Source organism: Phallusia mammillata, chromosome 5 (genome assembly GCF_965637545.1).
Source record: "Phallusia mammillata chromosome 5, kaPhaMamm4.hap1.1, whole genome shotgun sequence".
Taxonomy (NCBI): domain Eukaryota; kingdom Metazoa; phylum Chordata; class Ascidiacea; order Phlebobranchia; family Ascidiidae; genus Phallusia; species Phallusia mammillata.
The window spans coordinates 10355704-10367987 of NC_137256.1; the positions used below are offsets into that span (position 1 = coordinate 10355704).

The 12284-nt window shown below is 39.7% G+C and overlaps 1 protein-coding gene and 1 long non-coding RNA gene across 6 annotated transcripts in view; both read right to left on the reverse strand.

The window, feature by feature from the left end:
* Window positions 1-173: 173 nt before the first annotated feature.
* LOC145229077 (uncharacterized) lies at window positions 174-1457 on the reverse strand. 2 transcript variants are annotated; one of them, XR_013860350.1, is made up of 3 exons: window positions 1111-1457; window positions 726-907; window positions 174-507 (listed from the first exon to the last, which is right to left on the reverse strand). It is a non-coding gene; the product is annotated as an uncharacterized LOC145229077 (long non-coding RNA). The 2 variants fall into 2 exon arrangements; XR_013860349.1 differs by having other exon boundaries at window positions 726-1457.
* A 2325-nt stretch (window positions 1458-3782) lies between these two features.
* LOC145229770 (focal adhesion kinase 1-like) overlaps window positions 3783-12284 on the reverse strand; it is an 88498-nt gene continuing 79996 nt past the window's right edge. For 2 of the 4 annotated variants that reach the window (XM_080095096.1, XM_080095099.1), the window contains 7 exons: window positions 8493-8648; window positions 7948-8082; window positions 7131-7230; window positions 6952-7049; window positions 5927-6082; window positions 5249-5438; window positions 3783-4809 (listed from right to left, as the gene is read on the reverse strand). In XM_080095096.1, coding sequence (XP_079951222.1) covers window positions 4601-4809; window positions 5249-5438; window positions 5927-6082; window positions 6952-7049; window positions 7131-7230; window positions 7948-8082; window positions 8493-8648 — 1044 coding nt within the window. In that variant the 3' untranslated portion in view covers window positions 3783-4600. The remainder of the gene's footprint in view (window positions 4810-5248; window positions 5439-5926; window positions 6083-6951; window positions 7050-7130; window positions 7231-7947; window positions 8083-8492; window positions 8649-12284) is intronic. The other 2 variants (XM_080095098.1, XM_080095097.1) reach the window with 2 other exon arrangements.

Below are 12284 nucleotides of genomic sequence, written 5' to 3' on the forward strand. Positions count from 1 at the left end.
GTAAAAACTTAAAGAATCACCGCATACAATCAGATATATGCGATAACTGATAGGGCATAGATTTCACAGCGGACGCATCAAGTAGTATTTGTTTAGTTCTAATTCGCGGTTTGTTGATAGTTTGCACTGACTTCCTCAAAAAACTGGAACTTCTTTTTATGAACAAGCGGAACTCACGCGAAGTTTGTTTCTTTACAAAGCGAAGCTAATAACAATAATTAACATACCATATAAAATGTCCAGTACTTTTCCATATATGTTGGATAATTAATGTCAGTGCATTAATGCAATAATTGTTTGAACAATCAAAACAAAAATCCAAATCCAACATCAAAATGTTTTTGCTTGCAATCATTCCATTTCCAATCCAGTCAACATTTCAAATAGGCCAAGGATAAAAATTTGTTTTGTTGGTGCAATGGACATTACTTGTTTTAGAATCACATAAGAATAAACAACTTGGAGACCCGACCCCACGTAGGTGCAATGCATAGAACAACCTTCAAGCTGGAAAAAGCAACGCAACGTTGAAAACTAAACCATATCATGAAAGAAATCACCTTGTGGTGTTCTATTTACTTTATTGCTTCTTTTATTGATGTTTTATCTTGTATGAACTAAAGATGTCAATTAGACGAAATATATATTCCACGATATTCATTGACCGATTTCGTTACCAGAACAATATTTTCCATTCTTACTTAAGAAAATAATCAAGTACTTACCTATTAAACCGGTTCGGGTACGCTTAAACAAGTTTCAACCGTTTAGTAGGAATTCAACAAACATCAAGAACGAGATTTCATTCAATTAACCAGAAGCGCCCACGTAGTGACGTCATAGCGCCGTGCGCATGATTGGAACATTCTAAAGCGCCGATTGTGGAATTCCTGATTGCGACGAAACGCTTTACAACAATTGTAATCTTATTGTGTAGAGTTTAGCGTGCATTTGTAGATTATTTGACACATAGAAGACATCGGCAGGGCATGTTATGCAACAATACTGCATTTTATTGGCATTTTAAGTAATTGTAGTGTATATGTTATGGCATTTGTTACTAACACTTAGCTAACTGGTAAACATAAAAACACAAACATAATAACTTACTTTCAAATAACGTAGTTTCCTGTCACAACCTTTGAATGAAACGTTCGAATGTTTAAAGTAATTTGAAATGCGAAGTTTTGGTTTTTCATCCATTTCAAAGAGCTTCAAGGCGACAATCACGGCGACAGTGATTGTTGTTAACAACGCAAAATCGTAACAAGTCATAATTTCTTACTTTTGAATCCAAATCACATTTAATGGTTCAACATTGGTCTTCCTGTCCATCTGTGTGTAATCTTAATGCTAAGCTTTTTATCACAAAGAAACCTGACAAAATCTTCCCTTTGGAAACGCACACAAATGCCAAACTGGATCGCTGGAACATTTGCTTTTAAATTGATAGTGACGTCGCCTTTCTGCTTGGTGATTGTTTTAGTGCTATTGTGTCGCTGTGTTTTCTTTTTCACCAAGCGAACTAAAATCAACCGAAGGTTTGGAACCACTCAAACTAATCGGCAGGCTGGGAAACACATTGTTTACGAGGTCTGCTTCAAACTCACCGTGATTAAATCATAGTACGTCAAGCCTATTGTGAGCACTTTTTTTACCCATTTTCTGAAGACACAATCATACGTGGAAATACCATTCTCGACCAGCTCAAAAATGAGAAACGAAACCGTTGGAAAGAAATGATTGAAAGTACCGACTTGCGTCACAACAGCAAGAAGGCCTGGAAAACCCTCAACAAGCTCAACTCGGAAAACCAACCTCAAACAAGAATGGCAGCAGTAACCCCTAATGACATTGCTCACCAACTCGTACTTAACGGAAAGCCAAAAACTAAAATCCATCAACAAAAATCTACAATACCCAAGCAGTACGCTCCTGGCGAAAACTCGGAGGATGACCATCCTTTCACGATGCAAGAACTTAATGCAGCTTTAAAAAAGTTAAAATATGGGAAAGCTGCTGGTCTGGATGGTATCACTGCAGAACAAATAACCCACTTTGGAGATAAAGCTAAAACATGGCTCCTTAAATTTCTCAATAACTGTTTTTTAACCTCTTTGCCCAAAATTTGGAGAAAAGCTAAAGTTGTGGCCTTATTGAAACCCAAGAAGGACCCTCAATCGCCTAAAAGCTACAGGCCCATTTCGCTACTATGCATCCCAATGAAACTGTATGAAAGACTCATATTGGAAAGAATCTCAAACGACGTAGACGACCAGTTGACGCCGGATCAAGCAGGATTCCGACCAGGGCGATCATGCTGCAGCCAAGTGTTGAACCTAACACAGTACATCGAACATGGATTCGAAAACAAGATGAAAACTGGCACTGTGTTTGTTGACCTTTCTGCAGCCTATGACACCATCAATCATTGAGCTCTTCTTTCCAAAGTTTCTCACGCAATTAAGAACCCCGCCATCACCAAAGCCATCCAATCTCTTCTCAGCAATCGTCGTTTCTATGTCGAAATGGATGGCAGAAAAAGCCGATGGAGGAATCAACGAAATGGCCTGCCACAACGATCAGTTCTTGCACCCATCCTTTTCAACATATACACAAATGACCAGCCTGAATTCCCCACCATGCGTCGATTCATATACGCTGACGACCTATGCTTGGCTACACAAGCAAAACAATTTCAAGTCTTGGAAGATAGGCTAACCAGTGCGCTACACGAATACTCTGCCTATTATCAAAAATGGTATCTAAATGCCAATCCATCCAAAACGCAAGTATCTTGCTTCCATCTCGATAATCATAAAGCCAACCACAAACTCCACATCCGATGGGGCAGCACCAATCTACAATACACTCCCCACCCAGTCTATCTCGGAGTCACTTTGGACAGGACACTTTCTTACAAAGTGCACCTGGAGAAATTGAAAAAGAAGATAGCTGCCCGTAATAACCTACTGCGGAAGCTCGCTAACTCGACATGGGGAGCGGACCAACACACCTTGAAACAAGCAGCTGTAGCTATATGTTATTCAACTGCTGAATACTGTGCACCAGTGTGGGCTCGATCTTGCCACACAAGGACCATCGACACAGAGCTCAACCGAACATGCAGGGTTATTACCGGTACCCTCCACGCAACACCACTCAGCACCCTCTATTGCATGGCTACAATCGCCCCTCCACACATTCGTAGAGACATTGCCATAAGGAAAGAACGCCGCAAACAGTCCTTGGATACCAGACATCCTTTGCACAAGCACGAGACTGTTCAATCGAGACTGAAATCCCGAAAGAGCTTTATTATAATCCCCACTCTGGAACACAACAATGCAGCAGCCGCTAGATTAGAAAAATGGACAAGCGAAGTTGACCTAGCTCAATACCCCGCCATTCCAGACCCTTCGGAATCACTCCAAAAGCAACCTACCTTGACAAGAATGGACTGGTGCTCCCTAAATAGGGCTCGCTGCCGTGTTGGACGCACCAAAGCAAACCTCCACAAATGGGGCTTCGTACAAGATGCATATTGTGAATGTGGCCTAGAAACTCAAACGATGGACCATATATTATCCCGCTGCCCTCTTGGCCCAGCATGCGCTGACCAATCTTTAAGGGACATCACGGAAGAGGCCCTCACCTGGCTCCAGCACTGGCGTGACAAGCTATCATGATGAGCACTTTTTGTAGAAAAAACTTCTAATTTTGGCTGTCAGTTTATTTAGCCTGACTAGTCTAGTTTGTACTGTGGGTTATCAACAGACATCCAAATTTCACATTTTTTATTTTCAAGATTCGCGACAACTGGCAGAATCACGCGAGGCGCCGTGCGTTCTGTTTTTCGGGAATATAATAAAGATCGTAAAACTCGTATTTATGTGGGTTGAATAGCAAAAACAGAATCGATGCGCAGAAAGGACAAAAAGAAAAAACAAAACAATAAACAGTTAATATTAAAAAAGAGCAAAAAATAACGTAGATCGGAACAAAACAGAAAACAAGAGAGATTTCAGTGGCTCTACGTTCACGGAAAAGTCCAATTAGAAGAGCTTATTTTGACGACACGAATTATTGCAATATTACAGCTTGGGAAAACCAGATTTTATCGCTTTCAGACAAAGGGAACTTGCTTCGTCTTGTAAAGAGAACAATTTTTATCTTAACATGAACGCAAGCGTCATTCTGCATGGCCGCGGAATGAAAGAAGTATATAATATAGGCTTAATTATACGACGCAAAGAGATTTAAAGCACGACAACAAATTTTTGCACAAGGTCAGCACGAATACGGTAACCACGATTTATGCTTTGGTCACGAGTTAACACGTCACGGCAGTCTTACGTCATCATTTACGTCATCAAGAAGAGCACAATTGTCTAATGTATACTGCACGTCCAATTCTTCAGTTGCTGTGGCGTCGAGATATTTAATATTTTTCCATTTTTCTTTGTACATGATTCAACACCGACGCCGCATCATCGCCGCCTGCGTCACAATGACCGCGCCGTTACGTCACAAACGCACGCTTTTTGTGGCGCGTTATTTTATTTAGGAGCACGCCGGAGATTGGCCCCTTAGCCGTGCTTCATCCCTCCTCGAGAAACTCGGAAGGGGGTGGGGGTAACGCTGCTTCGCCCCCTTCGGGATATTCCCCAAGGTCAATGCCGTCTTCGGACGACTGACCGCTTGTATGACCACCGCTGTCACTAAATTGTCTGTTGAGTCGCGCTTTGTCCACAACATCAAGAAGATTTTTGACGTCGATCGCGAGAACTTGAGTGGCAGCCATTAAACCTGGAGGCAAAATGACATTGTTTTAAGTTTTTGATTGTTGTTGCCAGTACAGACGATGCTGGTTAATAGCAATCCGCTTAACCATAAGTTCCGTTTTATTGCATACCAATTCTTAACCCCTGTAGCTTATCATTGCTTACAAACAAAAATGTAATGGTTAATCACAAGAACAGCTTGGCGAATTGATTTATTTATTGAGTTTATTTGTGATTTATGATGGTCGGTAATGGAAAAAACACTGTGAACGTTTGGGACTTAAATGCGTGCTCTTCCATTGGGCAATACAGTGGTGAACTGACTGCATTGGTCAAATCCATTAATTATAGTATAGATTAGTTTCATAGATGTGTCCATAAATTCGCAATGAGCCAAACAAAATAACCTTAAAAACCTTAAATTATTGACTTCAAAAGGTAAAAACATTGATATTAGAACTTACATTTTTTGTACTCGGTCACTTGAGTGGTTGTGTAAAATCGTTTGACCAATTTCATTTGGTTGATGATCTGGGATAAATCTTTGTTGGTGGTTTTCTGTGCCATGTCGATCTCTCGGTGGTTCTCTCCAGGCAGCGAAGCCATTTCCTGGTCCAGACTCGTGCAGAGTTCCTTCAGCGCTTTGCCGATTGACTGTGAGGTAAAATGTAATGCATTAGGTGGGAATATGAACAATATTGTTAATATATTGACTTGTGTTTTATCATCTGAAATATTATAACCTGAAATGTTGTCTTAAGACATTGAAAATGTGCAAACAACTTTTTTGTCGACATTACCACATTGGCAAATATGTTTAGTTAGTTTTTTATAAGCACAAAATGCAATAATTTCTCACTGTTTGGGTAATCAAAAAGCCAAATAAATGTAATGTTAAAAATGTAAGCCAGTATTTTTGAGAGACTGTTTTTTGTCATGAATTGTTGAAATTAAAAGCGTCAATTATCCAACAATACATTGACTTCTAACTAAACATATTTATTATCCAAATTTAGGAAACATACGTTGTCATAATTCTTAAAAGCATATTTTTTTGTCATAAAGCATATTTATACATTAACAATCTTTTCTTTGTGGTATGACCTTTCATCTTTGAAAATTATTTTAGCAGAGCTAATTACCTTCACGAGAATAAATATATCGTCTGGTTGTGCGTTCATCACTTCCTGATTGGCTTGCAACACCGACTTCACCACATTCATAGTATCCCTGTACACAGCATCTTTACTTCGATCAAGCTTCATGGTAGGGGTGGGTTTCACTTCCTCAAGGGTCAACTGTAAAAGAAATACCAAGTTGTTTATTTATTTTGATCATCTCGGAAGTTATTACCATACAAGATAGGGCCGGGCACAAGTATTTTGGGGCAAAAATTCTCAGAAATAAACGTTTTGGCCGAGACAATGATGTCGGTGGTCTGGTTAGGTTTATTTATTTTGGAAATGCAATAAGACTGGATTTGCGTTGTGGGTTTGTAGATAGCGCTATAAAAACTTTAGACTGCCGCTGGGACTTAAACACAACCAGGAGAGGGAAGTCGATTTGTTTTGACTTTTGAAACAATGAACAACAGAGTGTAAAACGTTGCATTAAATCAAGTGAAAATATTGCATATGTATGGAAAATGGACGTTAAAAATTTACATTGGCCTGTGTGCAGTGGTAAATACGTAGGGTTTTAAATGTGTCAAAGTCCAAAATTGACAGAAGGGTAATTTCAAGGAACAGCACTGCAGTATTTCATTGCAAACCGTTCCAGGAACTGGCGGATAGCCAACCCAGCGTTTGGGTGTCTAAATATAATTTGTTCGTACGTGGAAAGCATCGTGCTGGCAATTTGGCTGGGGTTACATGAGCGATGAACTTATCAGTGGAAATGGCAGCTCACATAAATATGCGCATGGAATTACCAAGCATTTCTTTTAAATGCTTTCAATGATTGACAGCAACGTGACAAAGATATTCGTTTAACAAAACAACCCTTCTTTGGCGTACGTATCAATAAAGTAGAAATATTGATACCTTTATGTTTAATCGCAGGAAAATATATGTACATATACGTTTTACAATCGTGTTTTGAGTACCGTTTCGGCCAAAACAGTCTATCTTGTGCAGTTTTGATGGTTTTGACCCTTAAATGCTTTTACCTTGGGCATCGGTGGAATGGGGGGTTCTTTCACTGCGCGAGGGGGTTTCGCAGGGGGCATTGAAGGGGGCGGTGGGGCTTCCATAGTGTCACGAGCATCTGTAAAAAGGCAAAGTTTACACTATTTGTTTAAAATTGTGCGAACAAAAAGTTAGAAAACAGTTGTTGAGTGAAACTTACTGGCATTATTTCGTTGCTTGCGAGCTTCTACAGTTTGATACAAGTGACCAGGATCGTCTACATCTTCGCCTCCGTTTGCCTGGTCCTGTTCAGGGCATAACTGTTTGTTACCAAGTGCGATATTCGTACCAATATTCCAAAACCAAGCGAAATTAAAATAAGGTACAATACCACACAATTGTAAAATTTAAGGTACAACATCAAATTATTTTTTTAACAAAAGTTAAGAAACAACATGAAATAATTTTAAAATTATTATTTTTTCAACAAATGTTAAGGTACAACACCAAAGAACAAAGCAATTATTTTCATGCAAGGTAAAGAATCACATTGACATGCGATCACCGCGAATGATTCATTTGAATTTCAATTAATGGAATGGCGCATGCGTTGACGATGATCAAAAACCCGATCAGAATCGGTGAGTCGTCATCCAATGAGAGGTAGTTGAGTTTCCGGACATAGATGACGTCGTCAGGTCGGGTGCAGAGCAAATATCAGAGAAGAAAATGGAGAAACAAAATTCATGCATGAGATGTTATTGATTTGGTAGGTGCATGATTTTGGTTAAATTAGTTTTTAAGTGCATGCTGTTAATTACTAATATTAACTACAGCGAAGTTAGAATTCTTTTAAACACCAATTGTTAAGTTGGTCTTTTTCGTGGTACGTTCGGTCATTAAATTAAAAAGTAAAATCAATTTCTTTTCTGTTGCCACGTCACCTTACATTGAACCGTAATTCTCGTTGATAATGATTCGAAAATAATGCAAGCATTCGGTTTTAAAGTAACACATTCGATGTATATTTAGCTCACCATTTGTTGTTGTTGTTTCAACCAGATTGCGTCTTCTCGTTCGTCAATTACTTGCTTCTCAAGTTTCTGTCTCAAATTTTCTTCCTCCATTTTTTTCTGGCGCAGTTTTTCTTCCGCCTCGTGCCTCACTATTTCCTTTAACCAGAAAAAAACAAACATTTATTGCCAGCACAAGTTTCAATCTAACTTCTAGTTATGTCGAAATCACAACACATATTTAATGTGATCAAAATGACAACTTTAGTAATCTTTCGTAAACCATCAACAGCATGGCTTAAAGTTACGATCACTGTTTGCCTTTTTAACTATATATTTAATGTGTGTGGTGTTTTAGATTTACGAGTCACCAGAGACTCAGTACGAGAAATAGACAACAGTCGCGTATAATAGCAGACTGAAAACTTAGAATTCATTCTATTTGAATAAGGTAATGAAAATGCCTATCACTTAGATCAAACATATATATATTAAAAAAACGGTGGATGACTTGAGACTTGTTAATATTTTCAGTGATATGTTTAGTTTAAATTGAGACCAAGTGTTACCTCGGCGGTCATTATCTTGGGGCCAGCTTTCGGGGGCACGGCGGGTAAATTATGTGGGTGGTACATCCCCTGGGGCCCAGTGGGTTGGTAGACGGGACCTCCACTTTGTGGAGGGTAGCTTCTGTTGTTGGCAGCTGGAAAACCGGGTCTTGTGGGCTGTAAAACAATAACAACTTGATGACTAACGCAAAACAAGTTGTTTCATGTATATAATAAATGAAAATAATTCAGCAAGAATTAGTGATATATAAGCTGTTGCTGCCAGGCATAATACCAACTTTATAGAGCTCTTCTGGCAATTGTATTTTTGCACTGACGTTTTGACGTCCTACACAGGTCGGCTTCAAAGTCGGTGCAAACATACAATTGCCAGAAGAGCTCTATAAAGTTGATATTCATAAAGTGATTATCCTATATTAAAAAGCTTTGGATAATTCAATACACAGAACTTTTTGGGTGTTTGGAAATGTGAAAATTAGTTCTAGGCATCGGGTTGTGACGAATATGTGTAAAATTAATTCAGCGCATATTGTATACAACAAGGTAAAATAAAAACGTTTTGGTCAATTAAACCACAATAGACATTTTTGGTGTAAGAAACGTAGTGTTAACTGTTTGGCAATGTGTGAAAATTAAGCCTATAGGCATCGTTTTTTGACGAGTATGTGTAAATTTATATCAGCGTATATTGTGTCTGTGTTGTAGTTGCTTCCTTCGACTGTACACAGTAGCCAATACAGTATACATTCCTGCGTTAGCACTCGAAAATTACCGTGTTCTTCGAAACGCGCCCGCTGTTTCCGCGTCTGATTTTCCTGACGCGTGCGTAAAACGCGTCGGGTTCGGTGACGCCCGATGACGCCACGAGCCCCGGTCCCGTTTCGGCCTCGAAAGTTTTTTTCGCATCAATGTGGTTGTCATTTTCGTCCCGTTTGGTTTCGTTCGAGTTAAGAGACAGCGACACTTGAGCGAGAAGACGAAGGGTTTCGTTCAGTTTTTCTATCTCTGCATTAGGGTTGGCGGGCACCATTACCCCCACTGACATTTTCATGCTTGGTTCGGCAATGGTTTCAGTTGCACAAAAACAGAGTTAACAAGAAAAACTAATTGTGGTTCTGTTTTACGCTGCAAAAAAATGCAAAACTGTAAAGTAAAATCTCCGAAATGCTACTTTTCCAAAAGTTTCGACCAAAATCCACAAATATTTGGTGAAATTTGCTGGAAATTAAGATGCCACGAACGCCTACAAAACTTGATAATGCTATCGACCACTAACTGAAAGACTAAAATCAGCTGATACTTTAAAACAGAAGCGCCTAAACAGTGGGTAAATGTCCCTCTTTCAGCACCAGCTGTTACACTTGATTCCCACAGGCGGCAGCTGCTTTCGCCGCAAACTTTTCGATGCACCGCCTAATGAGGATTGCAGTTTGGCAAAACAAGCCATTGGAGTACGGTTTCCGCCTGACACTGTGGTAAACAATCTCAAAACCTCGTACTTGTTTCCGGCAATAGCAATCACTCACGCTGTATTCTGCGGGCCGATACATTTCTGCGCACTAAGTTACTTGCCTATAGGTCGTGATATGGCGCAAAAAGCAATCTTCCACGTAGCGCCAATTTAGGGCCAAAACTCATCAAGGCGTGCCCTGCAACTCGCGGGAATTTCCAAACTAAACTTTTACGCAATATCCTTCTATGCATTGCACACAAACCATCAATTCTATATGAGTTTCTACAGAAACATGCTTTCGTTTGTCGGCTTTTAATCACGACTTTTTTGACACTTAAACCACTTTAACTCGAAACAAAATTGCCAGTAAAACGTTTATTTCATGCTACCTCCATGGCAATTTAGTTCTTATTTAAACAGGCCTTTATTATTTTAGAAAAGCAACGAAAACTAGGTACTGCTGCAACTAAAGTGGGCTAAAGAACTGAACCTTAGAGCACTGTGTCTTACTGCTTGTAAATATCTAAGAAATCGCTTTAGTGTTATCTTTCAACTGTACTCGTACTAAACTAAGAAAGTATTTATCAGGCATATGACTACCACTTACTTGCCGGGAAACTGCAATTGCTTATTCATACATCTTGCTGTTCGTCATTATGTTAACAACTGATGACTGTATACAATTTTTGCTGTGAGCGGTTAAATCTATGCTTACTGTAGTAATTATCTAAAAACCACTGATCTTTCGCAATGGACGAAATCTGGTTAACCGCGTTTATAAACCCCAGGGCAGCAGCGAGAGAAAATATAAAAAAGGCGGAACAAGAGAGAACACGACAAAAGAAAAAAAGCAGCATCGTGGTCAAAATTTCGTCAGCGGTTCTCGTTGGAACTTATGGTTAACCCGATTTTGCAAAACGCTAATTACCATTATCCACGTAACAATAGCGTGCCAAAGCGCAGTGCAAGTCATCTAGCTGGACGTGACGCTATAGTTTCTGCCCTTTCAAAATCGTTGCTCACAAAACGCAATCTCCAAGTCACGTCGCAAATTTGTGCAACTACAACAAGATCAGCGAAGGTCGATTGTGATTGGCCACGAGCAAGTTTTTTTGTTGAACAACAGCCAACTAACATTTGTGGTGATTGGGGACAAACGAGGACGACAATGACAGTTTGCAGAAAGATCAATGAGCAAAAGATTGCTCCCGGAAAAGCAATTGGTGACCAGTGGTACCCGCACCTGCAAAGCGTTGTAGAGTTACGACGGTAATTGGGATTGGCACAACAAGGTGATTCATAAACTTGACACGACATCACTGAGGAGATTGAAACTTAAACTTGAAACGACAACAGTTTTTTTCTTCGTTATATGTTTGAACATTTCGCATCGACACTGATTTTTTATGGTTATATTCAGTACTTATGCAAATTGTAGGATACCAAATGTCTAGAAACAAACTACAAATATGTAGTCCAGCAGAACTGTTTCGACTTGTCTTACGAAAGGCCTGTGCCTCATTTCATGTCCAAAAAATTCGAAGAAAAATGACCCAGATTCCGGAAAGACCTTCATTCGCAGAAATGGCGTTAATAAAGTGACAACACAATATCGCAAGTGGGTTAATAGTGTGAGAAGACGTGATTTCAAGGCGGTAACAGCAGGGGTGGGGATTTTTTCGAGGATGGTTAAGACGCGTCATAACGGTAACGACTTGGCTAACACCACGCCAGAGGTCGCAGAGTGCGCCGATTTTACACCTGCCACGTGATTGGACGAGATCCGGTCACATGACTTGTCACCGAGAAGTCGCAATTCGCCATAGGACCCGTATATGTGTTAATGTGGGAATTGTATGTCTGACCAGGGGTGGGAAAACAGAGGCTTGTAAGAAATGATGTCATTCGTTCGTTAAGTTCCATATTGGTGAAGTGAAAATTGTGGACTCTGAGCTTGTATTGGACTGACCCGAAAAACGCGGTACCAATGAGGTCATGCTTAGCAATTACCTACCAGTGCTTTGCGCCATTATTACATGGATTGGATCAAGTGACGCAATTGGCAACAGAAAAGTTTCAAACTCCAATAGCACAGTTTTAAACTCTAATTTCCCAAATACTGGAATAAACCCTCTTCTAGCTCGATTCACAACCTGCACTAATGATGGAAACAGCGATTGTTATAAAGTTTGCAAGATGTATTTTATATGCACAAATACTCTGGCAGTTATGTTTTTGATTAAATTACTTTTCAAGTCCATGTATAGTGTTCCCGATAGCACAATTTTCCTAAAATAACATGCAAATTTAAGGATCGAGAAATAATAATGTTGCGCCGA